Genomic DNA, 27,653 nt, shown 5'->3' on the forward strand with positions numbered 1-27,653 from the left:
CCGTCTCCTCCCGCCGCCGCCACCGCCGCGATGCTGCCGCCGTGGTGCCGGAGCGCCCTGTTGCTCTTCCTGCTGCCCTCCCTGCTGCTCGCCGCCCCTCCGCCGCCCGCTTGCCCCGAACGCTGCGATCGCTCCCGCTGCCCCTCGCTGCCCTCCTCCTGCCCCGGCGGTCCCGTGTTGGACGCGTGCGGCTGCTGCCGCGTCTGCGGGGCGGAGGAAGGAGAGCCGTGCGGGAACGGCGAGGGCGGCCCGCCTTGCGGAGAGGGGCTGCGGTGTTCGGTGCCGCCCGGCGGAGGGGTGCCAGCATCGGGCACGGTGAGAAAGCGGGCGGCCGTCGGGCGTTGCGTGTGCGCCAGCTCCGAGCCCGTGTGCGGCAGCGACGCCGTGACCTACGCCAGTCCCTGCCAACTGCGGGCCGCCAGCCGCCGTGCCGAGAGGCTCCGGCAGCCGCCCATCATCGCCATCCAGCGCGGAGCCTGCGGGCAGGGTAAGGGGTGAGAGTGCGCGGAGCTGGGGGGAGGACCTTGGCTCGGGTCGGGGTTGGAGCGCGGTGAGAAAGCGGAGCAAGAATGCAGCGCTCCGAGGCTGCCAAGTGTCAGGGGGAAAGAATCCGCCGTCCCGCTCGGAAAATCGGCCGCTGTGCCCTGCTTTCCTCTGCCTCAAAAAGGGGTGCTTTGGGGGGCCGTCCCTGCGGGCACCCGAGGTCAGAGGACGAGACATTGAGCGCCTGTGGGTGTCCCTGTGCATCTCAGAACAGTTGGACCAAATAGCCTTTAAAGGGCCCTTCCAACTCCAACGATGCTAAGAAATACTGAGCGCGCTTTCATCCGAGCGCTGTGTCCGCGTAATGCCATGGGAAATCGAGCCAGGAATGCAGCCGCCGTTAGAGCTGAGCACAGCCAGTGGCTGCAGCAGGGCTACAGAATCAGCCTGCGCCCGATTTAGCAGAGCGGTGCTCATTAATAATGGGATTGCCGGAGAGGAGGGAACTTGGAGCTGAGCAGCACTGAGGCTGACTTCAGTGCTTCTGGAGAACGATCCAAAAGCAATAGCATCTCCAGCAGCAACAAGTGGCGTGGTTTTCCTTCGGCGCTGTTGCTGTGTATCGTTATGTACCTCTGGGGCTTTGCTCTCACTTTGCTGGGTGCAGGGATAAGCACAGGATGAGCTTGTAGGATGTCTTCCTAACACCGATCGGATTAAATCTGTTAAGCTACAGCTGCGCCTCCGTTCCGAGCCACTCGGTACACACGTGGTCATTAATTAAAAGGAGTTAAGCCTATTTCTGAGTGGCAGAAGGGTTTGAGTAGCTCTGTTTCCCTTAGGACTGACCCTCTGGGTATGGGTTGAGCCAATTGTGCAGTTTGTTTAGCAGCAGCCGTAATCTTTCCTCCACCTTCCCCCCACCCAGCAGGACACGAAGAAGGGCCCGGTCCTGCTGTACAGCTCCAACTCCCAATGTCTCCATCCATACCGCCCATTTTCCATCCCTCTGCTCTCCCTCTGTGTAAGAGCTGCATTGTGCTCCTGGAAACATTGCTGGCATTTAATGCCCGACACAATCACAGCTTTCACGCTACGGTTTCCTGACCTGCAGTGTAACATAATGCCTTGTGATATTGTTGTCCTCCCTCCTGCCCCCTCCAATTCTCAATTAATGAAACTGATAGCCTTGCCTCATGCCTTGTTCTCTACAACGTGAGCAGAATTTGGGCTGTGAGCTCTGGGCATCCCTTCTGTGCTGCATGAAGGATGCTGGCGTTGACCTGGCTGTAGAAGCACTGCTGTAGGGACTGCAGCTATTGTTCACAGAATGGTTTGGGTTGGAAGACACCTCAAGGATCTTAATCTCAAACCTCCCCATTTAATACTAAGCCAGGCTGCCCAGTGCCCCATCCAGTCTGGCCTTGAACACCTCCTCTTGCTCTGTCATTAGGGGCAAAAGGAAGGTGCTGAAGAATGAGCAGCAGCAGCACGTGGTTATTCCCAGTGCTCAGCAAAGTTGTTTAATATGTAAAGGACCTAAAATAAATGACAGCAGGCTACAGTGCTGTGCTCCCTGGGGGTAGAAAACAATGTCTCATGTGCAGCTCCAACTAGTTGTTGACTTTTAGTTTTATTGCAAGTCCCATTTTCCAGAGTGGAGTTATCTTTGATAAAATATTTCTAGTAGGAGGTGGAGACTTAGAGCTGATGTAAGGAAAACCTGGCGCTGCTGTGCTGAGCTGTGGGTGCCCATCCCTGGAGGTGCCTGAGGCCATGGATGGGCCCTGGGCAGCCTGAGTTATGGGGCACTGAGCCACAGTAAGGGGTTGAAACCCAGTGATCTTTAAGGTCCCTTCCACCCCAAGCCATTCTGTGATTCTATGGTTTGGATGTTCCTCACACTTGAATAGTGGGCTTGGTAGTGATAAGTTGATGGTTGGGTTTGATCTTAAAGGTCCTTTCCAAAAATCTCTTACAGTGAGGGTGGTGAGGCACTGGAGCGGGTTCCCCAGAGGTGTGGTTGATGCCCCATTCTGGAGACTTCCAAAGCCAGACTGGATCAGGCCCTGTGCAACCTGATGGAGCTGTAATGTCTCTGTTCATTGCGGAGGAGTTGGACCAAATGGCCCTCAGAGGTCCCTTCCAACTCTAAAGGTTCTATGATTGTGCGATTCTATGTCCTGCTCTGGGAGCTGCACACAGATGAACCCACGTTCCTCTTCTGACCTTTAAACAGAGGAGCAGAAAAGTTCCTCTTTGATGGTCTCAGTTCCCAACTTTCCTCTGACTGTTTGTGACTCACATCATTAGAATGGTCATTAATCGATCCCTTAACAACAGAACAAGATTAGAATGAAATCCACACAGCAAAGAATGGGAAAAAGTAATAGGAGCTGCCTAAATTCTGCCTGCAGTGCTTGTTGGGCCAAGCGCTCTGGCAGCGTTGTGATGTGCAGTGATGAGTAATCAGGGCAGGAAGGGAGACTCAGCATTCTGGGGAGGTCAGGAAAAAAGCCAGAGATGTATCAAGAGGAGAGCAGATACTGTTCTTGTGAATCAGGCTCCCAGCTGTTTCCCTACAGATGACGATGGACACGCGTGCTGGGGAAATGTTCTGAGCTTTGCAGGTTGCTCAGCACGTGTGAAATGAACTGGGCTGGGAAGGGGCTGTGTGCACAGAGGCTCCTGCCCCAAGGGTGGCTTTGGGCCCCTCCATCTGCTCAGTGCTCACATCTGGGTGGTCCTAAGGCCTCGTCCTCTGCTCCACTTCTGCAGCAGGAGGATGGGAGGGAAGGAAAAGCAGCTGAGTGCAGTGGAAATAAATAGCCACGTATTTCCAGAAGAGAAGCAATTCCCCAGTGAGGGATGAAAAACTCCTCCAGAGCTGAATGCTGTACTCTTTGAGGGGGGGCTGGGAGTGATGGGAGCTGTGGTCTCACCTCTTCCCTCTCCTGTGTGCAGACTTCCTTCCCAGGAGCTGGGAGGAACTCTGACTTCAAACAGGAGCGTGGACTTGGAATGAGGAAGGGTTCCATGCTTTCATCTTCTGGGCTTTGAGATGTAAAGGTACCTGAGGTACCAAAAGCTGTGAGTAAGCAGGAGCCCATTAAGGAGACTGGATGGGATGGGGCTGCGTGTCCCCAGCAGTCAGAGGAAAGAATCTGCTGTCCAAGAAATAGGAGAAGCTGGAAAATATTTTTCAAATGTGAGTTTACGTGAGCTGAGAGCAAAAGCAATAGACACCGGGGCGCTGTGGAATGTGACTTTTGTGGTAAATCAGAGTCATTCCTTGTTCTCATGCCATGCCAGGGCCCCAGGAGCCATGGATGAGCACCAGTGGGTTGCAGTGTGGGCACGGAGGCTGTGCTCAGGATGTAGGGAACGCAGTGAGAATCGGTTCTGCCTCCTGGATGCAGTTCACTGTGATTCCCAGCTTGCTCCAGAGAGCAGAATGTAACTAAAATCACATTCTCAGCCACTCTGGTCTGAGGGACTATAGTGGAATGCAATGATTGATGCAGGTTGAAGACATTGCCCTCACATTTGTAGCAGGAGACTTATTTCTAAGATGGGACATAAATCACTAATGGTGTTAATTTAAAGTGTCAATAATAAGGAAGGTCTCAGCTACCATTTAGTGCCTGGAGATAAATCATACAATCATAGAATTGCTAAGGTTGGAAAATACCTTAAAGATCATCAAATCCAACCGCAGTCCAAACTGACTCTATTGGGACAGTTCCTGGATCAGTTTTGCAGAGTTTGCAGTAAAAATATTGGTTATACAGAGCTACAATGGTAAGAATGAAAAATCAGCCCGTGCTTCTGATAGCAGTTGGGTTTGCACTGGTTTTTACTGACAAATAACCAGGGGGTGGAGCAGGGGACGAGACAGAGCTTTGCTCAGGGTCACCACTTGAGCAGGAGCAGAGCTGAAAGCAGATGGAGCAGTTCTGAGTCCCTGCTGGTTTTTCTGCTGCTCCATTTTCCATGATCTTTCTTTTCCATGAGTATTTCTGCTGTCTGGGGGAAGGTCTGCGAGCAGCACTGATGGATGCCAGCCTGCTCCTGCAGAAAGTGATCTTGGAGAAGGCAAACATGGTGGGACCAAGCACTGGGTGTGAGAGGGGAGGGGGACAAGAAGACCAGAAGTCTCACAATTCCACCCCAGAATGCAGCCCTCGGGATCCTCATACTTCACATCTGTGTTGGGAAAGAGAGAATTCCGTACAGGCAGAGCGTGGCTGAGCCTTGTTTTGTTCTGCACCCAAAAGGGCTCTTAAGATGCATAGAAAGTATTGGTGGAGGTGGTGGGACTTGTTTGATATGTAGATGTTTTATGGCCTTTGTGATGCTGCATTTATGTGTTGTACGATTAGGAAACCCCAGGCTGAGGATGGTATGTAGGTTTTATGGCTGCTTGGGGTTTTTTGTCTATGGGTTGAGTCTTTCTCAATGCTGTCACCATGGGAAGAGTCCTGCTGCTGCCAAGTGGTGACACCAGCGCCTCTGGCTGGAGAGCCTGCATCTAACGAGGGGTTTTTAAGGGTTCTCGATGGAGAAAATGTACTTAAAACACATCCAACAAAACACAACAGAAAACTCAAACGTTTGATTCTCTGGTGTCTTCTTACCCTGCCTTCTACAAGCAGAAAGCAATTAAGCAATTGTCTCTTCTCTGGGCACTCATCTCGAACGTTTCTCACGTACTCAGAATGAGACTTTGAAGCTTTGATAACCGGGAGGGGATGCTCAGCGCCGGGCAGCTGTCGGGTGCCGGCGGGGTTACCGGGGATTACCGGCTCGTTGTTGCCTCGTTGAGCTGCGTGGGGCTCCGTCCCCGCGATGAGCTGAGCTCCAGGGGCCGAGCGCTGGAAAAAAGCAGCGGAGAAGCAATTCCTGACTCATCTGCTGTATTTTCAGCCATCGGCAGAGGAGAGAATGCCACGGCCGCCTTAACCCGTTGCCTGAAATACTCTTTTCATCTGCCGGCAGGAAATAAGGCAGACTCTTTTCCATAACCTGACTTATATTCCTTAGCGTTTCCAGCTCAGACAAGACTGCTATTAATGCTGTTTTTGAACTTGGCACTTTTTTTGCTCTCATCCTGAATTGCTCTTCTATTTTTTTTTCTTTTTCTTCTTTTTTTTTTTTTTTAATTTTCATTTATTTAAATTAAAAAAAAAAAAAAAAGGATTATTTCTTTTTTCCCCCCTCTCCAGTGCTGTGGCCTCTGTGAGCTTTTGAGACTGGGCACAGCCAAGCAGCACCAAGCATCGCTGCCCCATCACTTGTCCTCACTGTGTGGCAGTGCCCAGGGACAGCGTGTTCCTGCAGCAGCTTGGCAGGAGCTGGGCTCACTTGTGCTGTGTTTACAGAGAGATGCTGCTTCCTCTTGTGTTGGATGAAGCTGCTAGAGCCTTCCCGTTCCTCTATCCCCACCAGCTACAGAGCTTTTGGTCGTATATTTTTGCTAATACAGTTGAGAGAGTTATGGGTGTATTATGGTTTGTTTTTTTTTCCAAGTGCTTCATTCTGAGGTTGCTCCCACGGGGCTGCAGCCATGGGTGCCCCACTGCCTGCTTTGTCCACACTGAGTCGAGAGGAATCGAGCCACATATAAAATACACTGCGTAGTCAATCCATAGAAGTAACAAAGCTTACTTTTAAAATATTTTTCAAGTAAGATATTAAAAAAGGGCATCTACCCATACAGTGGATGCATACAGCCTGGCTATTGCTCCTCTTGAGAAATGTTCCAACTGGTTGACATCTCTCTAGCAGTTCAGCAGTTGCTTTGCAACACGGCATTCTCCCTGACTCATATATTGTTCTGCCTTCAGGCCAAGCGTTCCTGGCTGGCCCAAATTTTTAGGTTTACATCTGAAGTTGTATAGGAATTCCTGACAAGAAAGCTGAGTGCGTTACCTTGAGGGGTTTCTTTATTTCATCGTCGAATCATAGAATGGTTGGAGTTGGAAGGGACCCTTCAAGGCCATTTGTCCCTGCAGTAAACAGGGACAACCAGAGCTCCATCAACTGCTCAGAGCCCAGACCAGCCTGGTGCAAGTTGCATTCATGCCCAAAAGCAACTTCCCTTCCCATTCTCACCTCAGTCTTGTGGTTCTTGCTGCAGGAGATGTGTTGAGTGAATGCTGGATTTGTTTACGTTACCATTTGGTAGAGTCAGGTGCTTGAAATCGCCCTCACTTACTGCTCTGAAAATATTTTTGTTGTTGTTGGGGACGTCACGGCGATATAGACTTTCTTCTCAGAAATCAGTGATGTTTTGTTTCTTTCTCCTTTGATTATGCAGGAAAAATAATACTGATGTAATGGTGGTTTTATTACCGTGGTTCTGTGGTTTAGACCTCTCAAACTTCCCTCCTCTGATCTCAGAGCTGTTCCTGAGCAGATCGCCTGCAATACGTAGTGTTGTTTCTTCTTTCCCTACTATTTTCATTGCGTAATATCCTTTCTTGGCATCTTACACAACCTACCCTTGCATAGGAAGCAGAATATTCAGCCTTGCAGTTTTATGTTAAGAAGTGGCAGCAGGATCATCCCGTACATCACTTTTTCCTTCTGTCTCTCCAGCAGTGCTGATAGCGCCGTTCTCAGTGTGAGCAAAGCACTTTTCCTCCACTTTCAATTTCCATAGCAGTGCCAGAAGTTTAATGTTTTCCTATATGGTATTAGTGGGAGTTGTGCAGACACTGGTGGCTGGAGTGCTGTTGGGAGAGTGGAAGTTTTCCAAGTCAAACTACAGTCTTGTGGTTTGTGTCAGTAGTCACCGGTTCTGCCAGCCCCGTGAGTGCTTCAGTTCTGCTGGGGCCATAGGGAGACCAAGGCTTTGCTTTTGGATCCCTGGACCCCAAGATCTCAATACTCAGGGTGCTATCATTGGGTTTGGTGGATAGGGTGCCTGTCATAGAACCATAGGAATGCTTGGCTTGGAAGTCATCCAGTTCTAACCTTCTGCCATAGGTAAGGACACCTCCCACCAGACCAGGTTGCCCAAAGTCCCATCCAACCTGGCCTCGAACATGGAGTCTCCCCACTGTTCAGACCAGGCATGGAGCAAGCCCAAATTCGGCTCCCCAGGAAAGATGGAGCACAGTGCTTGTCCATTGAAGCACCTTTAAGGGTGAAATGGGAGATGGTGCTCCAGCCTCCCTGCAGTCTGCACAGGAGCATCCTTTGTAGCAGTCTTTGCAATATATGTGTTGTTCCTGGTAGTTGTCCAGATGACTTTTGTTTCATGGTAAGTTTATTAATCTTTAGGGGAATTAAGGTTTTAGAGAAATTGAAGTCTTCATTCCAGGCTGAATCTGAGCTTTTTGACTTAAAAAAAGAACGTGAAGATATCTGGGTTGATTGCAGCCAGGGGTTTGTTCAAGGCTGAAACTGGCTGGTGGTTGCCCACAGGTGAGTTGTGTTATGGACAAGTGTGAAACTTTGAGATTTTCCCCATATCTGTTAGAGCTGAAACTCATCAGGAGCCTGGGTGATGGGTTCCCCTTGAAAACTCAGGAAAACTGAATGGGGAGAAGATCCATTGCTAAAACCCACCGGTGTGAGCAGATGCAGCTCTCACAGCTGAAGGGGAGAGGTGACATCTGCTAGATCTCTATCTCCAAAGCATCTTTTCAGCTTAGCTCCAAATATTACCAAAAGCAGCATGTATCAGCATTAAAGCATCACTGCCACTGTGAAAGGAAAACCTAGATCTTAGCATGCTTTTTGGCTCCTCCGTGTGAAACCACGTTATTTCACTTGTTTACAGCCTCATGTGCTTTTTTCCATGACTTGGGATTCAGCCTTTCCTTTCAGCAGTTTGTTTACTGATATTAGTACCCTTAGTGGCAGTCGGCAGAGGTTTTTCCTTTTTGCTCAGGGGCTGGCAGCCAGCACACCTTTTGAAGTCCTTGAAAACGTAGTTGCCTTGGGAATTTTTCATGCTGTAACCTATTTATGTTTTCTTAGGCAGTTTTTGGTCATTAAGTGAATGCACAACGATCATCTTATTAATGGCATTAATGAAAGTTTCTTAACCGCGCTTGTGGGCATTTGGGGCATTGTGCAATAGTTCAATAAAAACGATACAAAACAAGTAATCACAGCATATAAATAGGCAGAGAGCAGGCTGCAGAGGTCTGAACATTGAAGCCTGAAGGTATTTGGGAACTAGAGCTTTATTCAAGCCTGGCTCTTGATATTTAAAAAGGAACATCCAACCAACCAACCAAAAAACCCACAAAGTAAGAAAGTGAGTCTACTGGGAGTGACTCTACTAGTGAGTCTGCAACTGCAGAAGGGTTTGGTTTAGAATACAAAAGAAAAAAAGATGCAGAAAGCTGTGGAGGAATGGTAGCATGGATTCAACAGTGGTTATCCCAAAGAAGTGGGTTTTAAGAGAGAAATCTATGTTTTGGGGATCAGTTGAAATAGGGAATGAAAGGGAAGATTTTGATTGAATAAAAGGAAGGAGTTGTTTACAATAAGGGTGGTAAGGCAATGGCATAGGCTGCCCAGAGAGGTGGTGGTGCCCATCTCTGCAGACACCCAATGTCAGGAGATGGGTTGGGGTTACTTCTGAGCTCCTGATGGAACTGTGGGTGTCCCTGTTCATTGCAGGAGTGGTTGGACCAGATGGCCTTTAAGGGTCCCTTCCAACTCACACCACTCTATGATTTTCTGACCTGCCCTGCAAGTCAGAATGCAGAGGATGTTGAATGCAACCTGTTCCACTCTTCAAACAGTCTCTTTTGCTAAACCCTGAGCTAACACTAGAGCTGACAAATACATGCGTTAGGGAGAAGAGAAACGCATCTGCTGCAGAAGTCCTGAAGTTCTCTGTTTTTTTTTCTCTGCTGGTTGCTGGTTTTTTCTCTGCAGCTACCACGTGGTTGCTGAGGAATGAGCATCTGTTCATGTTAGGTTGGTAGCGCTGGAATTTGCAGGGCAGTTTGGGCTCCCCTGTGGGAGCTGGTGCCTGCTGGTGATTCAAATCCAAGATAAAATTGGGCCTGGAGGCTGTTCTTGGAGGAAAGGGAGCCGCACTTCTCAGCTCATTGCTCAGTAGTCCCAAAAAGCAATGTGCTGGGATGAGCATTAAGTGCATATGTAATGGTAGATTGGATGTCCATTTTGTCCATTTTGATCTGCTTTTATCCCCCCGTGGCACTATTCCACAGATATACAAGAGTTTTTCAATACGTTTCTTGTACTGTTTCTTGTAGATGTTGTTAAGTTCTTTGCATGATGCTGAAGACCAGTTCTGAGGGATTTCTCCTGCTAGTGTTCCTCAATGAATCCATCTGAATAGTACTTTGACTTTTGTTTATTTGCTTAAAAAAAAGGTGTGTTTTCCATTTAAGTGGGCACTCAGTCAAGAGCTGTTGCAAAACCGTGTTACACAATGCAAGAATTCCTAATACATAAGCAAAGGACAGGCGTGGTGAGCTGGTGTAAGCTTTTTAGGTCAGTATGCCATGAATCAGTATTTATTACCTAACTTCTTCCCAGTCCGAAATTCTGACCTTCTCACTCTCAGTTCTTCTGGGACGGCCCACACTGGTTTCTATGCAGAAGAGCATCTCTGCTCACATCTTGGCCCTTGCAGCTCCAGGCTCAAAGTGATGGAGTATTAGCAGTCTCACCATGCACAGCTCTTCTCAAATAGCTAAATGCTGAAAGAAAAAATAGGTTGAAAGCATTAAAAACCCAAACAAAACAAAAAGCTGTGTTCCCTGTGCAGTTCCCCCCCCTCCCATCTGTGGCAGCTCTCTTTCCCAAGGGCAGGATGTGACCTTTAAATGCCTGCAGCATTGCAACGAAGGCAAAATGATTTTGGAAGCGGTGATCAAAAAGCATATTGATGGATACGGCCGTGCCCCGTGGTGTTTTATCCCCACGTCACGTTAATCCAGTCTGATAATCTGTCTGAGCTTCTGTTTGATGGGAGCGAATGGATTCAAGCTCATTCTCAGCATGGTTCTCATTCTCCTACAGCCTCCCAAAATTCCAGTTTCCATTGCCAGCTTTAAGATGCGGTTCTCCTGGGCGATTCTAATAAAGAGAAATGTAAATCCTGTGGTGGGTAAGGTGTTGGCTAATCAGGTTGCTAATCCTTCTGGCTTTCTGGTGCTAAATCCAAGGATCACCGCTTAAGCGCGAGTCAGACGGTGCTTTAGAGGAAAATAGGTGGGAGCACCGCTTTTCTGATCAGTGTTCTTGGATCGTTGAGCAGATTAACATGTCCGAACTGTTAGTAGATGAGGTGGCTGCTGCTGTTACTCGTTGATTGCGTTAGAAGCAATTCTGAGGTGCTTCAGAGGGTGCGAATGGGGAGATAGGTTTGTGAGCGGTTGGGTTGGGTTGAGCATCTTGCAGTGCCTGAGGGCAATACGTACCAGCTGGTGTTACTGAGTCAGCTGAAACCTGGTTTTCACCCTGAAGCAAACCAGTATCTGGTTAAGAGCACCGATGATTCGTTCCCAAGTTATTCCTCTGAAACGGAATTTTTTTTTTCCATCACCTAAGTAAAAATGTTCCGACTTATCTGGTCTGGTATCAGCAGATAATGCAAGTGGTTCGGATATGGATAACGGGGCGGTTTCAGAGCACAGTCCCATGTCTCCCAGGATTCTGCAAATAAATCCTCCTGTTAAGCTGTCACGAGCACCTGCAGCATCCCCAAGCTGCTTACTGCTTTAATCTGCAGATTTAGGAGCCAAATGGCAGCGATGGGCGGTGCAGCACGGCACGTAATTCTCATCTGGAAGTCACACAGATCATCTTTGTGCTTTACGAGTATCACAGAAAATGGGAGTGCTGACGACAACAAGGGATGTTCTTTCTTGCTTCTGTGGAAATGTGATATTTGGTGCTCCTTAGGGTGCTCCTTAGGCTCAGATTGCTGAGCTGCTCCCAGTTTAACATAAGTTCTATCCTTGAACTGTGAGAAGGGGGAAGATGTGTCAGACCTGTCTGTTTTTTTCCAGAGTTTTTTAGACCTCTGATGGTGCAGACAGGTTTTCTGTTGGCTACAATAGGAGCTCAGCATCCAGTTGCTTTTGGAAATCCCAGTGACGTTTCTTGAATACTCGGTGACCATGGGCTTTTGTGTTCCAATACTGCCCAGGAATGCAAAGCTTTGTGGTCCCATTGTTTTCATGTGCGTATCTATTTTTACAGCTTTAGGGGTGGTTCCATAGCTCTAAAGTCATGGGATCTGCTCCTCCATGGGGTCGTTGGACTGATGGCAGTGCATGGAGCTTCTCTGTCTTTGGGCCTGGGAAGGGCTGGGGTTTGACACTCACTGAGAGGCAACACAAACCTTGTACCCACCTTAACCTTTCCCAGCAGCTGCTTTAGGCTTAGATAGGGATTAGTTAGGGCCTTATCACCCATGAGCTGGAGCAGGGGCTGCTCCATGCAGGGTGCTGCAGCCCCAGACACCAGTGCAGCAGATCTGCAGCCCCATGGCCCAGCTGCGTGCAATGGAAATGAGAAGTTTGCATGAGGCTTTCTGTTGTAACAGCACAGCTTGCTGTGCAAAAAGCCAGAAGAGAAACTGCAGAGCAAGGATTGTGCTGCAACTGACTTGTAAGGAAGGGTGAGAGACCCACACAGTGCTTTCAATTCAGGTGTTTTGCAATGATCCTTCTCCTGTCACTTGAAGAACTCATGACATGTGTTCTGTTTCTATTTCAGGCCAAGAACATCCTAATAGCTTGCGGCACAAGTACAACTTTATAGCAGATGTGGTGGAGAAGATCGCTCCTGCTGTGGTTCACATCGAGTTATTCCGCAAGTAAACACCATGCCCAGCTTGACTTTGTATTTCTGCAAGCAGCTGACTGTGAGACAGCAGCAAGGAGGGTTCTGAGCTGACAGATGTGTCATGCTGAAGTTAGAAATAACTTAAGAGTCCTGGCAAAAAAAAAAAACAAAAAAAAAAACTAAGAAACCCCACCCCAGTTTAAACTAGTGCATGTGCATTGCCTTATTAATGACTGAGAAATAGCAGATCATTTAAAGCACTAAAATCTACCATGTTCTTTTTGGCTGTGCACTGTTTGTGCTCCTGCAAGCTTTTGCAGAGATAAATGTTTGTTATTCCCTGTGTCTTTCAGACTTCCTTACTCCAAGAGGGAGATTCCTGTTGCCAGTGGCTCAGGCTTCATCGTCTCGGAGGATGGGCTGATTGTGACCAATGCACACGTGGTCACCAACAAGAACAGGGTGAAGGTGGAGCTGAAGAATGGGGAAACATACGAAGCTAAAATTAAAGACGTTGATGAGAAAGCTGACATTGCACTAATTAAAATAGATGCTCAGGTGAGTGAAGGCAGTGAGCAAGGCACATTTTATCCCTCTTTGTTTCAGAAAGGAGGACGTCCTGTTGCAAATTTAAAGGAAGGAGCGATGGTTTGGTGTTGAGTTTTGACAAATCTTGGAGTAAACATGGTGGGCGTGCATTTCTTCAGCCACAACCTTGGCTTTGGTAGTGGTTTATCTTAGGACCTCTCTGTGTCATGCAAACAAGCACCAAGCACTTCAGTGTGCATCCTCAAAACAAGCAGCAGCAGCACAGCTCGCTGCTTGATCTGCACGTACTTTGCCAATGCAGCTCTCCTGCTCTGAGAGGAGATGTAGGAGGATTCCCCTGCGGTTGGCAGAGATGGGAAGATAGGTTTAGAAAGATAGGTTTGTGCTTCTGAAGGACTGCACCACGCAGATGTAGATAGCAAAATGCAGAACTACTGTATCTTAAACATTCAAGCTGAAGACAACATGGAAGGATGTTTTTCCACTGCAGGTGGTTTTCTAAAGAAGTTGGAATGGAACTTCCCTCCCACAGTCTTCAGCAGTGTCAGACTTGTGGCTCTCAGTGCTATTCTGCCTCCTGCAATAGCAGAACAGTTGTCACGTGGATGTGCATATGGAGTGCAGGGGGAATCTTGTGCTGAAACACTTCTGCATAACACAGATGCATGTGATGGCTTGAGGTGCTGCTCATATTGGTTTCCCTTCTTTGGGCTTCTAGTTAATAACCTCCAAAGCTGACGGGCAGTCATCTGTTGTTTGAAACACGTGACTCAGAACCACGTAGACCTTGCAGGGTTGTTTTAGTTCAGAGCTATTCCCCGGCGAGGCAGAAGTGTTTGTTCCAGAGTTCGTGACTAAATCAGATGCCTGATGCAGAACTCTTGGATGACCCAAGGGTTGCTCCCTCGCCACCTTTGTTCTTTAAAGGCTCTGTCGGGTTTTTCTTATTTAAAAGCTTCTTATCAACAACATGGCCAAAAAAAATATCCCCAAAATATTTTCCTGCTTTGCTGAGGATTAAAGAAGTAATATGAAAGCGAGCTTCAGAGAAGGGAGTAGCTGGTAACTCAGAGATAGAGGGGGAGGAGGCACTGAGCTGATGCAACACATTGTTTTGAGGCCGCGAGGAGGGAGCAGACATTGAGTTTTGTGTTATCTGACACCCTGAAAAAATCGCTCCAAAATTTCCCTGGCACCGCAGTGCCTGATGGAAGAGCCTGAGTACATTTATAAAAAAACTAATAGGCCTCACTTGTGCAAACAGTGAGCACTTAAGGACCCAGGGAAGCTTCTGCAGAGCAGCATTGGGCACAGCCCCAGGGAGAGCCGGGCGCCTGCAGCCTGGAGAGTGGCTTGGAAAAAAGGGAAGGCGGGCAGATTTCATGCCGATAGTGGAAAGCACTGCTAAGCAGGATTGGAACTGGTGATTCTGGTTGGGCTTCAAGATGACAGATACTCATCTTTTTTTTTTTTTTTTTAAAGAATTCTGCAGGTATGTAAGGAAGTGATGATTGCAGTGTTATTCCATCACTTGAGCTTGTGGATGCAACTGTGTCCTTCCTTTGAGAATGGCACATCAGCAGGTCATTCTGCATGTGCTTATCATTCCAAGGTATAATCCTCTTCAGTGTTCAGCCACAGAACAGACAAAAATAGATGATTCTGATTTGACGAGCAGTGTCTTTCAGAGGTATTATACAGAGTTCTCTGAATACAGCGTGCTAACTGAGGATACAAGATGGTGTTTTTGGCTTGATGTGTTGGCTTCTGAAGCTGCCAGCATAGCGCATGCTTCAGATTGTGAGCATTGCAACCCAGCTCACTCATACATGTTTGCAGATTCTCTGGGGGAACATTTTTTGTCTTGGAACCACCCAACACTACCTCAGCAGGACACTTCTTGATGTGCTGGGGAGGGATTGACACGTTAACATTGCTATCTATGATGGAAAGGATTGTTGGGAAGAGCTGATGCCTGGAGGCTGAGCTCCTGCAGAAGGAAGCGAGTGGGCTCTGCTGCTTTACTTGTGTGATGGCAACTGGGCACATCCATTTGGGCAGCAGGACTCTGCTCTAAATTGGGCAAAATATAACTTGATAGCCACAGTTTGCTGTGTGCTTGGTAAGCACCCTATCCGTTGTACAACTCCACCTGGTGTGCTGCTCCCCCCATTGGCCCTACCTGTTTAATCTGTGGAGCTCTTGAGTCTGATTTATTTGATGACTGAGGAAGTCAATGTAACAGTACAAATAACCCATTACAAGGCTAGATACAGCATGAAAGCCATCCCCAACAATTTTTGTGAAGTGAGAGGCAAAGTCTTTTTTGAATGTATTATTTGAAGGTGACATCAAAGATGTCATTTTATGTTTTCTATTTTTTCTGTGGCAGGTTAAGGCAGGATCTGAAGGCTGAAGAATGCCTCTGTGGTTAGGAACAGAGCTGGGCCTGAAGTATGAGTTGAGGCTGTTTAGCTAAAGCTGTTAAGATTTTGCAGCAGCATGCTCTGTATTTTTCTTTAGGCTGTGAACATCTGGCCAAAGGCATCTCTAAAAGTAATTTGGTCTTGCTCAGTGGAGTAGGGAGTTAAAGAGGACGGTGAAATCTAGGCACCAGCAAGAGTAAACGGTTTCCCTGATGAAATTCTCATTTAAAAACATACCAAAGTCAGCAAGGAACAGAAATGCTGGGATTGTTCTTCCAATTCTCAAAGACGCTTGTTTTCAAAGTCTATAAAAAGAGAAGTGGTATCCCTGGAGGTACCCATGGCCAGGTTGGCTGGGTCTGGAGGCAGCCATCTCATGGCAGGGGTAGACTGGAGCTCAATGATCTTTAAGGTCCCTTTTGACCAAAGCCATCCTGTGATTTCTTGTGTCCATTGAAAACCACAGCAATTTGCTCAAGTCTTGAAAGTAGGAAGCATGTTGGGGACAGCTGTGTTAAACCTGAAGGTGATGTGGCTTACAGCTGTGGGAACTATCCTTCCAAATGGGGGCCCATTTCACCCTGCAGATTTGCCTCTGCCCAAGGGTTGGTCCCTATGAATGGCTCTTTTGGGGCATATCTTCTTTCTGCAAAATTAAAAACCAGCCATGAGGCATTCACCACTGACTGCCAAGGTGTGAAGGCTTTCATTTCTCAGTGCAAGCAGATCTACGTGCTTCTATATTCCTAGAAAGGGTTTGGCACCCAAGCGATACAGCAGCAGCGGGTTTGGTGTTGCACCTCTGCTTTGTGGTCATGTTTCAGCTCTTTGCTCGTGCTTCTTTCCAACACTGTACTAATAACCACTCGGTTCAGCACTCTTAAGTCAACAGGACCTCCTGCCCTCACTGCTTTGGTGGTTTCGTGAGGCAATGCAGGCTCTGTATGGCTGTGGTCAGAGGGGATTTGCCTCTCTCCCTGTGTGTACACACTGCAGGAAGCTGGGAAGCAAGCGTTCCTGTTTGTGTATCAGTATTCTAATAGCTCGCATTTTTAGAAACCAAACTACTTGAATTCCAGATGTCAGTGGCTTTTCTCCAATTCGTTTTGACTTGGAAATCTGTCGCTGGATATTGCATTGCTTCCTCCCGAGTCTCCCACAAGAAAGTCCTCATCTTGGTTGCAGAAGCATTTGGGACCTGTGGAAATGGGACAGCATGGGAAAGGCTTGGGTGTGAGCTCCATGTGCTCCTTGGGTTGGGTGGCAGCATGGGGGTGGTTGTCTGCCCTGTGCCCCTCTCTTAACCCTAAAAGAGGTTTTTTTTTTTTTTTTAATTTCCATCTTAAAAACAGAGGATGTTGTCATATGTGCTTCGCTCCCCACATGTTGAGAACAGCCTTTGCGAGGGACAGGGCTTTCATCCTTACTACGTTTTATTTCAAGGGAGAGCAGCAGTGCCTTGCCAGGCCATTGAAGTCCCAGAGACATGGCAAGACAGCGTATGGCCTTTTTTTTCTGCAAGCTTCCCATGCTCCATATTTAGATAAGGCAACTCGGTTTTGTTTTTCTAACTGTCGATGAAATACTTTTGGAGACTTGTAATGTGTTCAGTTGGGGTTTTTCATTTTCTTTGGCATTTGGTCAAATAGCTCCAGGATCGTAGATGACACTCTACATTTTCATAAGCTCACGGCCCCTGTTTTTGTTTTGCCATAAAGTATTCTGAAAATTAAATAGTTCTGTTAATGAGAGCAGAATACAGTTCCCAGTGAAGCTGCATGCTTTGCCAGGGTTGCTTACAGCTGAATTAGAGCACCATAACAAACATCTGCTTCTTTTCTACCTAAACATGGAGCACATGAAGGCAATCTGTCACTCCTTTACAGAAATAGAGCTCAGAACATTTGTCTCCTCTTCACTGCTTTATTGAACCGTGAACTGTTCACATCCCTGATGGAAGGAGATGGTTGTGCAGAGATGGGATTTGCTTTTGTTCAGTGCCAGTGTAGAGGCGGATTCACACGTTTTGTGGATGGAAAGCTTCCAGCTAAACGCTCACTGATGACTGACACTACTGGTGGCTGTCCTCTGCCCAAATCCAGCTCTGCTGCTGTCCCTGGTGAACATCTGGCTGTGTGCTTTGCCCTTCAGCACATGCAATGGCTGCATTTTGGTCCTGGATGAAGCCACATCTCGTGGGAGTTCTGTTTACCCAAGGCTTGAGTCAAAACCCTATATTAAAATGTGTGGAGCACTTCTGGATGAGAGAGGCTTAAAATATTAGCGCTAATTAATGGCTCCCTCTCCGGCTGGGTGTAAACAGTGAGTCATGTGCCACTTATGGGTTTGCATGTTTAGTCCTATTTCTGTGCGCTTGCAGATCTGTCTCGTTGAGTCAATGCCGATCCCAGAAGGCGCCTGAGGGTTAATCTAATGAAAGATGGAGGGAGAGCAAGCAAGTTATGTGTTGCCCAAGGTCATGGAGTGAGTCACTGGGAACGCTGGGTTTAGGTGCTGGGTGCTTCTGGCTCTGCGTTCATGCACTGCAGGGCATGCTGGTTGGCCTGTGATTTTAATTAACTGCTGTGGCAAATCCGTAGCTGAGTGAAGACAATTATGACTTGCAGCTGCATCATGCTGTGAGGGAGCAAGCTCACAAATTTAAAACCGCTGGAATATATGTTATATAGATGTAGATATATTTGTCGTAACCAGTTCTCCCTGACATGTACTTACAGAGGTGCTGATGGGAATATTTACATGCAGTGCTGTTAATTTTGCAGAGAACGTGGGAAAATGTTTGGAAGGACAACAGTTGATGGCCTCCGGTTGTGCCAGGGGAGGTTCGGGTTGGATATTGGGAAAAATCTCTTATCAGAAAGAGCAGTGATGCAGTGGCACAGCTGCACAGGGAGCAGTGGGGTCACCATCCCTGGAGGTGTTCCAGAGCTGTGGGAATGTGGCACTGAGGGTTGTGGGCAGTGGGCATGGTGGGGGTGGTTGGGGTTGGGCTTGGAGATCCGATTCCAGCCTTCATGAGTCTATGGTTCTGTGAAAACCCATGTGAGTCCCTCTGTCTTTCCTTTAACATGGAGACTCCTGGCTTCTGTAGCTCTTTATGAAGTGTGCTCAGCATCCTTCTTGTTCTTTTGGTGTGTTGGCACGGGGCTACAAAACAGGAAATAATTCTGTTGCATTGGTGACCACACTATGGCAAACCAACTGCGTTAATTACAGTTAACTTGACATAAAGCATTTTTACATTAGGCGATGTCGCCTCTAGAAATGTGCTGCATAGAGGGCACATTTTCCACCGCTGAATGTCACAATGTGCAGAGCAAGGCAGTTTTTGCAGTAGATTTTTGCTGCTGGCAGACGAAAGGTTAGCCCTAACTCTTTCCAGAAGGCGTGCTGAATCACACAGATGGCCCACACTGATCCGTGCAGCGCTGGGCTTTGAACTGAGGCCTGACTAGTATAGGCACAGGCTTGAAAACTCAGCACAATCAGAAATAATTGCGTTAGTCAGAGACTGCTCTGTGTTTTGCCTTTCTGCCGCCAAACGCGATTTTGGCTTTGTGACTGTTTTTGTAACTGAGAAAGATTGTATAAATCTTAACTCCGCGTGCGACCGATCTGGTGTCTCTGTTAATGAAAGAGGAGATTTTTTTTTCATAGTCCCTTGTCTGTTTCGTTTACTGATTAAATGCCCTCCTTCTTTATAAAGCATCTGCTTTCCGTGCATTGGCCGCTTGTCTTTTTTTTTGTTGTTTCCAAAGCAGTGCCAGAAAGAGATGCACTTCTGGATCAACGGCATCTTGAAAACACGTGCTACGTCAGCTTAATAGCATCTGGAGGCAAGGAAGGGCCAGGGTGCTCCCTCCGTGCAAACAATACCCATATGGAGCTGTGTGCTTCCAGCACAGCTCGTGCTGCTGCTGTCCTGTGCTAGGGGAGTCAGGGCTGTGCTCTGAGGTTATGAACTGCTCAGCACAGCTGACCTGGGATGGTGCAGCTTGCTTACAAATTTGGGATTGCTGTCTCTCTCTTCTTTATTGCATTGCCAGTTCTGTTGCTCTTCCAAATGATTCTGTTTAACAAGCAGTGGGCTAATTATTTCTCATCATCTTGAGACCGAGAGATGGAGTTTCCGTAGAGCATCTGATCTTGCCTGGGGTTGGCAATGGGTTTTATTAAAACAGTATGTTCATCTGAGCGTAGTGGTGCTGGTGGAATTGTAACACAGTTGGATAAAGTATGCTCAGAATGAAGCTGGTTGAGTCTTGGAGCTGTACCTCCTGATTTGCTCAGTGGATTTTTGTCCCCGTGGGTGATTTATTGGTCCCGTCTTTCAAGCTGCTGATGACAGAAGATGACTAACAAGCTAGCTCTTGTTTTCCAAATCAAACACACGTAATATTTTCTCTCTTTTGTCAAAGTGTAGCTGTGATTCAGCTTTTATTAACTTCTAAAGCAGAGTTATCACTAACCTGGGCTATGTACAAATAATCAGGTCATGCTAAATGCTGCCTTGCCTTTTTGCTTTTATAACCCCCTGTACTTTAGGCATGTAAGTTGCATGTTTTGGAACAAATACAGGCTAAAAAGGCAACCTCTGCTGGCTTCCAGTAAGAAATCAATGGCAGCAAGAGTGATTATTAAGCCAATTTGTACCTTCATTTCAGGGACAAAGCTCAGGAATACCTTAAAAATACCTTTTATATTAAAACTGTTACCCATTTCTTGGAAACTGGTTTAAGTTAATCCATAGATGGGGCATCCACTGCATCTAGAATTAGTCGCCTATTTTGGAAGTTTGTATTAATGCCTTTTTTTTTTTTTTTTTTTTTTTTGAGGCTGAGCTTGTTGTGCAAAGGAAAGGATTTTTCAGTTGAATGAGCGTGGAGGAAACCGATCTTTAAGTTAGGTTTACCAAGCAAAAGATCTGTCCTGGGAGACTTCTGTTTTCATTTAGGGTTCAGTACCTCTCTAATCCTGCAAGACGCTTAAAGCTGAAGCCTCAAGTGATGCATGTCCTAATCCACTGATAATGATGGAAACGATCTGGTGCCCTGGTTAAGTTCCAGGAAATGGTCAGGTTCATTTACACAAAGGGTTAAACGTGAAAGAGTTAAAAATACGTAACATCGTTGCAAGAGTGTAGACTGACTTTTAAAAACATGAAGCAAACCCAAGGCATGTTGTGCAGGCGGATGATACATCAGTGCAAAGCATTTCTTTGAAACACGTTCAGAATGCCCTTAATTACTCTGCAAGCAGGAGGCCTGGGGAACTTCCCTGCCATTATCAGCAGCTCTCAGGGGACTGAGTTACTGGTCTTGTTTAAACCATCTGCTGTCCATCCTTTTCAGATGCCCTGGAGAAACGATGCATTGACAAGTGTGTTAGGTCCAACCATTGCTTTTTAATTTCTTTCTTTTTTAATTGCCGTAAATTGCGGCGCTCTGCGTTGATGCTGGATTTAGGAATGTTTTCTGTCTCGGAGGGGAATAAATTTAATTATGTGATAGTTTATGTTTAGAGATAAGATCTTGAAAGGAAAGAAAGGCATCCCTTACTGTCATAAAAAGAAAAGTACTCGGAAGTCTTTAAATCCTCACATCTTCAGAAGACTTCTAGATACGTGGGAGGCGATCTAGTTGTCTATTGAACAATAGATGAAACGTTAGCTCGTGTCTTATGGGAATATGAAATGCTTTCAACCACACACATGTTTGTTTGATACACTCTGGCTGTTGCTTTCATGACTCCCTTTAGAATTCGCTCTTAAGGAATATATTATTTTTACATCAACAGCTGTTGGCTAATTACTTCAAGAAGCTGTTGGGAACAACTTCCTGGTATCACCAAACGTTTGCTTTGTACAGCAGTACTCAGATATTCCTTTGGTCTTCATTTGTTTTTGATTTAATGGGTACCTGTTGTGGAAAAAGCACCCTTCCAGTGCTTTTTCTTCTACTCCATTAAAGAACAGTTCTGTTGTACCCGCATAGTAATGATGTACGAATCTTTTGGTTTTATTCTTAATGTATTTCCATTTATAGGGTAAATTGCCAGTCCTTCTGCTTGGTCAGTCTGGAGACTTGAGGCCGGGAGAGTTTGTGGTTGCCATTGGAAGTCCATTTTCGCTCCAAAACACGGTGACAACAGGGATTGTCAGCACCACGCAGCGCGGAGGGAAGGAGCTGGGGCTCCGCAACTCCGATATGGACTACATTCAGACGGACGCCATCATCAATGTAGGTCCTGCCTCGAGCCTCGGCCCGCTGGGCTCTCAGATTTCTGGAATAGTTGCTTTGAAAGTTCCTCCGGTAGTGCAGTTCTTAAGTACAGTGAGCATAGCTGGCTTTTCTTTCATCCTCGCAAATACGGACATCTGCAGTGCAGCAGTGCCTGCTTGTTATTAAACCAAACCCCTAAGGGACCACACCAAGTCCAATGGCTGCCTGCCCTTCAGCTTCATACAGCTTGCTATGGAGGAGGCAGCATTCTCTGCTGAATAAGTATCTTCTCAAAATGTGTCATGCTTTCTAGAAAGAAGCCACGCTTAGCTTAAGAACTCAATTTTATTGTTTTGCCCTAATGCTGAAACAGTTTCGTCTACTGTTGGGCTCGTAAGGGATCTTTGCTTGCAGCTCCCAAGCTGCTAGTGCACTACTATTAAAACCAGTGAGAAGCCCCAGCTTCCTTAGGTTACCCTGGCAAGAGAAGAAGGATTGAAGTGTTTGCAAAAAAGGGAGGATGTTAAGTGCATGTTAAGCAATAGTTTGGATTTGTAAGTTGCGTATCTTTAATAGCTAATGGAAAAAAATTGTTACAAAAACATTTTAAAAATTTCTTGAACATTTTGCTTACTATGAATTAAAAGGTGGATATTTAATATGCTCTTTCCATGTTTGTTTGCAGTATGGAAACTCCGGAGGGCCCTTAGTAAACCTGGTAAGAGTTTTTGTTGGCTTAGTGTGAAACAAACCTGTTACCTTCTGGTCCAAAAACAAAAACAAGTGCACCACAAGTGTGATTCAGAGCTTTTGATATTTGCCTGACTACACAAAATTCACATGGCTCTTACTAATCACTTGTCTGTGTTTTTGTTGTCAAATCACAAACTGCGCCACGATTTCAATATTTAGGTGTTTACACTTTGCATAGTTTGGGGTGCTTGTAATGCCCAAGTAATTTGCCTGTACTTTGCAAGAGAAGTAATAAGTGCATTTTAAATGTGAGGTGTTTGCACTTGGTGCAAAACCAGCTGGCCACGCAGGAGCTCTGTCAGCCCCAGACAGGGAGAAAATGCTTCTCAGAGGTTCTGCATTGGAAACTTGGCAACTTTTTTCTACTCGACTTGAACAAAAAAATGCAGCACTAGTAACCTGCCATTTAAAAGTTGTGGTTGGATAGTTAGCTCTTTCAATCCAGAGCCTTTTTCTGTCTCAGCCCCAGCATGTGAATGCTTGCTAATGGGAAACCCACTGGCTCTGCTGGTACACCTCTGCTTGGGATGAAATCCTCCTTTGGCGTGGAATGCTCTTCCACGTGAGAGCTTTTCCAGCTTTTCCCCACACTGCTGGGAAGAACTTTTGGTTTTCCAAAACTTGTAGAATACTTTTCATATCAGTAGGTGATTCAGAGAAATGGGACGAAATTGTGGTTAGACTTGATGGTCTTTAGAGTCTTTTCCAACCTGAGCAATTCTATGAAAAGGAACTTCAGAAGACTGAAGTCCAGTTACAGAATTGTTTTGCACCTTTGTCTTTGTGATTGCTCAGAAGAAATAATCCCTTTCACTTTGAGATGTACATTTCACCTTTGCTAACAGCAATTTCTAATTTCCCCAGGATGGTGAAGTCATTGGAATTAACACACTAAAAGTTACGGCCGGGATCTCGTTTGCTATTCCATCTGATAAAATCAAGAAATTCCTAACTGAATCCCACGACAGACAAGCTAAAGGTAATGTACCTCACTGCTGTTGAAGAGATAGATGTAATACTGGTGATCCAAAAGAGAGCCAACAGCCCCCAAGGCTCTCTTTTTGGTAAGAGCAATTGATAAAGACCTGTTTTACTTTTTGTAGGAAAGGCTATAACCAAAAAGAAGTACATTGGCATACGAATGATGTCTCTAACTCCTAGGTAAGTAAAAGTAGAAAAATAGTTTTTATCCTGCTGAACTGAGGTCATTTCACATGGGTTTGGATCAATCTAACAATCTACAGGAAGGGGCAGAAGAGTGCTGGTGTCAACTCTCCCAATTTGTTGCCTTCTGTTGCTGTGTCCATTGCATAATTAGACTCTTCTATGGGCTCTCGTATGAGCTGTTGTCCACCAACTCCCTGCCTTTTGATTTTTTCCCTTAGCACTTCAGAAGAGAAGATGTAGCAATTGTTAATTTGTTCTGGGGCTCAACTGCTATTGCTGCCATCTATCCCTGCACTGTCACCATGGTCAAGGATCACAGCAGTTCCATGCATAGCTTCATTTGTATGAAATGATTTCGATTAAGATACCTTAATGTGAAATGAAGCTTTCGTGTAGACTTGCTTTTTCAAACTCAAACCAGAAAAGAGCAGGTTATCTTAACAGGAACGGTCAACAAACATTTTTGTGTGTGCTAGGCTGCAGTATATAGACTGTTACTACTTTCTGTAGTAGAGCAAGCAGGCAGTTTGCATTTCAGTATGCCTAAGGATCAGCAGCATGACAAAGCACTGAAAACTGAAGGTTTTTTTTAAGTGTTCTGAATCTTCTAGGACTAAAGTCCAAGTTTTAAAAAAGCTGGTCTTTTCTGCTGACAGAAATAAGCAGTAAAAGCCATTTGCATGGAAAAGCATAATAAATCCTGATATACTTTTAAGGGTTAAAATGAATCGTGAGGTGTCACATCAACATGTGTAAAATATCCCAGCTGGTAAATGTTAACTGAATAAAAATCCATGCTTTTCTCCCCCATGTTGGCACAATATTCTTATGGATGCTTCTTCATTTTCCAGCAAAGCTAGAGAGCTGAAAGATCGCCATAAAGACTTTCCTGACGTTGTCTCTGGGGCCTATGTTATTGATGTAATTCCAGAAACACCAGCTGAAGCGTAAGTTGGAGTGCTTTTTTCTAAAACCACTGCCACTGTCTGAAGGAGAGAATGTTCCGTGCTTAGCTGGCTATCCTGGTTAAGCTAGATGAACAGAACTGTGACCATCTGATAGCTATTAGGTTGTCAGCTTGAAATCAGTTTGTGGTTTTCTTTCATTCCCTGATCAGCAATAATGTAAATGTGCCAGCAAAGCCCTGTCAGAGTTCCCAGCTGAAAGGGCAAGGAGTCAGGGAGCATGAAAGCTCACTGCTCTTTTTTCTCAGCCATCAATTCCAAGACCTCTGCTGTACCAATGCCAGGGCTGAGTTGGAGCTCATGGCTCCTGCAGCCCTGCAGGTCACTGCTGTGTGAGGGCAAGGGGGGACATTTTGCTCCTGCCTTGCAAGAATGTGGCTGGCTTATCCCATACACTTCTGTGCTTGCTAATGGCAAACCCAATGGCTCTCCTGGTGCACTTCTGTTTGAGGTGAGATCCTCCTTTGGCATGGAACATTCTTCTATGTGAAACCTTTCCAGGAGCCACGCTGCTGGGAAGAGCTTTTGGGTTTGGCCAGCTGATATTTTCCTCAGTGTTACTCAGCACTGCTCAGAACCTCAAAGGCTGCTCGGTGCCACGCTTCACGGGGTGCCTTGCTGAAGGCTTCCAGTCATTGGGACTGGGCTGGCTGGCTCATGTTGGCAGCACCTACCTTCTGGAGTTTGGTTAATGCTCAATAATCCAGAGCAGGAAACAGGAAACACTGTCCATTTTCTGAAACTGGAGGTCGTTTAAGAAAGACATAAATTTGTGGCAGCAGAGAAGCAAATGTAGCACCAAAGATGTGGGCAGAAAGCTGCTCGGTGCCACCATGTTTTATCACAAGAGGATGGTTGGATGATCTCTTTTTGTACAAGGTGTAATGTTAGCTGTCTAGCATGTTTTTTAAATTATTGCTGCTTTTTGGAGATAATTCCTGTTAGCAGTGTTGGTTATGCAGAATACCAGTGCATACATGAAACAAAACTTCTGTTGGCTGTTTGCTCCATTATGAACAACATGTACCAACTGCCCTGATGTGCAGGTCCAAATTGAAGGTGCAAAAAAAAACATTGCAGCGATAACAATGGTTAGCAGAGGGTGAGAGTAGGACGTTAGGTTGAAAACAGTGAGGTAACAAAGCCTTGTAGTTTGATGGCAAACTCAAGACGCTCCACTGGGACGGATATTCAGGGCAGTCTGCAGCAGCTTATGTTTGAATTTGAGTCAAGAGCCTACCAGTGTGAGGCACTCAGGGATGGATTCTCTGGGGAAAATGCTGAAAGTCACAGCTAAAAGCAAGCAACCAGATTTGTTAGCAGGCTGACAACGTTGGCCGAGGCATCCTGCTTACAAGAGGCACTCATGTAAGGCATTTTCTGCGGGCGGAAGAGGCCTATGACTGGTCTGTGGTTTTGCGAAAACGGATTATGCTGAAGGGCTGAATCATGTCTGATCTGGTTTCTTGGTTAATATTTCCGTGACTTGGAGCCAGATTGTTGTGCAAGATCAGGCAAGACGCTGTGGTTGATGGTATCCCTCAGCACCCCGTTTGTTGGTTGCAGTAGCAGTCTGGGCAGCCCTGGGCAGAGGAGCCACGCTGGGCCGGTCCCATTTGGTTGGTGTCTGTCTGGTGGTTGGGTCTGGCTTCTACAGGCACTTTAGACTGGTGTGACTGAGCTAGATCTATGTATGTTTAAAATATGAAGGTAGGATGAATGGCTGCCAAGAGGTATGCACCGCTACATAGATTGTTTGCCTTTTTGGGGGCCTGCTGTGCTGTCAGGTGGGAAATTGGAAATATCCAGTGCCTTTCGGTTTTGCTCAAAAGTACAGTGAGGATAATGAAATGGCCGTAATAGTAATTCGTTGTTCCTTTGTCTTTTCAGCGGTGGCCTGAAGGACAATGATGTGATTATAAGCATCAATGGACAGTCGATAACTTCAGCCTCTGATGTCAGTGACATTATTAAAAAGGACAGTACTTTGAACATGGTTGTTCGCAGGGGTAACGAAGATGTTATGTTAACAGTAATTCCTGAAGAAATTGATCCCTAACCAGAAACATGAGCTGGATTTCATGTTTTCTTTTAACAGCATTGGACTGCTTATATTCTCTCTGTGCTGGTACAGGAAACGTTAGACTTCTGACCAACGTTCTGCTTCTTCAGCGGATTAGTATTGGCCAACAGAATAACTTCTAATAGGTTTAAGGTGCAAAGATCCGTGTAATTTCACATACTCCAGACGATAATTTTTCCTTCTGTATTATATATGCAATGTATTCTTTACTGGCTATTACATTCCCCGCTTAACAGATTGACATTTGCTTCCCTGTGTTGAATAGATTTACCATTATTTCCACTAAGATTTAAACAAAACCCACGCACGCAGTGTGTGCTGTGGTATTCAGGTATTTATAGGTTAGCTGTGTTTTAACTGGAAATGCCATTGTAAAGGAGTAGTTGGTTTAAAGTAAAACACAACTGGGTAAAAAGTATGGTTTATAAACACAGATATCCCAACCGAAATAACCCCTTGAGAGCAGGATTTTAATATTATGATATTTTCCTAGTGTTATTAAAAGACTTCAACAGTACTTTTTGTGAGTGATTCATTTCGCGTCTCCCTACGGAGCGTTCTGTCTTTGAGCAGCACATCTGCCCTCAAGGATGTTTTAATCATCATAAAGCAAAACGTTTCTTGGTATGTGCATCATGTTGGCTCTCCAATGTTGCCTGTCTTCCATATGTTAGTACGTTTTCCTTATTTGGTTTTCATTATGACTTGAACGCTGCCTGAAACAGTGTTTGCCTATTGCATTCATTGTGCTCACAGAGCATCCCTCAGATGGTGGGATGTCTGTAAGCTTTGTAGATCTGGCTGCCCTGAGGCTCTTTAAAGCAGGTTCTTCTGTGAACGATCTGATTGCTGGTGTGTGTTTGGTAAGAACTGGTTTTGAGTAGAGTACTGGGCATTATTCTAACATAAAAACTAAATCTGTATTTCTGGATGCCCTTGAAGCTTGAGAGGTGAATGGGGTAATCTTGCTGTCAAGGTGATCAATTAAATTAAATCATGGCATAATTACTCATGGGTAAACAACAGGATAAGCAGCTTTTCCTTTTCCTGTTGAAATATGCATTTCAGAAAATAAATGTGAGGTCAGCCAACAGATTTCAGTGACTGCCATTCCTAAACACTCTCTTCTTTTTTTTAAACTACTTATTAATGAAATTCTTCAGCTTCATTGCCGGTAAGTTCCACGTGCCAGCAC

The 27,653-nt window shown here is 46.0% G+C and overlaps 1 protein-coding gene across 1 annotated transcript; it reads left to right on the forward strand.

The window, feature by feature from the left end:
• Window positions 1-26,975, forward strand: HTRA1 (HtrA serine peptidase 1). Its single transcript, XM_031597359.2, has 9 exons — window positions 1-487; window positions 12,205-12,304; window positions 12,627-12,831; window positions 21,314-21,508; window positions 22,176-22,208; window positions 23,108-23,222; window positions 23,347-23,404; window positions 24,262-24,357; window positions 26,266-26,975. The coding sequence occupies exons 1-9, from the start codon at window positions 31-33 to the stop codon at window positions 26,432-26,434; spliced, it is 1,428 nt and encodes a 475-aa protein (XP_031453219.1). The 5' UTR covers window positions 1-30; the 3' UTR covers window positions 26,435-26,975.
• Window positions 26,976-27,653: the final 678 nt, after the last annotated feature.

Source organism: Phasianus colchicus, chromosome 8 (assembly GCF_987193195.1).
Source record: "Phasianus colchicus chromosome 8, bPhaCol1.hap1.1, whole genome shotgun sequence".
Lineage (NCBI taxonomy): Eukaryota > Metazoa > Chordata > Aves > Galliformes > Phasianidae > Phasianus > Phasianus colchicus.

Bases quoted from the DNA above. Each gene is read 5' to 3' on its own strand.
- HTRA1 (XM_031597359.2), top strand. From the start codon at position 31: ATGCTGCCGCCGTGGTGCCGGAGCGCCCTGTTGCTCTTCCTGCTGCCC. The intron at 23,223-23,346 runs GTAATGTACCTC...TACTTTTTGTAG, and splicing joins CCACGACAGACAAGCTAAAG to GAAAGGCTATAACCAAAAAG. The intron at 23,405-24,261 runs GTAAGTAAAAGT...TTCATTTTCCAG, and splicing joins ATGATGTCTCTAACTCCTAG to CAAAGCTAGAGAGCTGAAAG.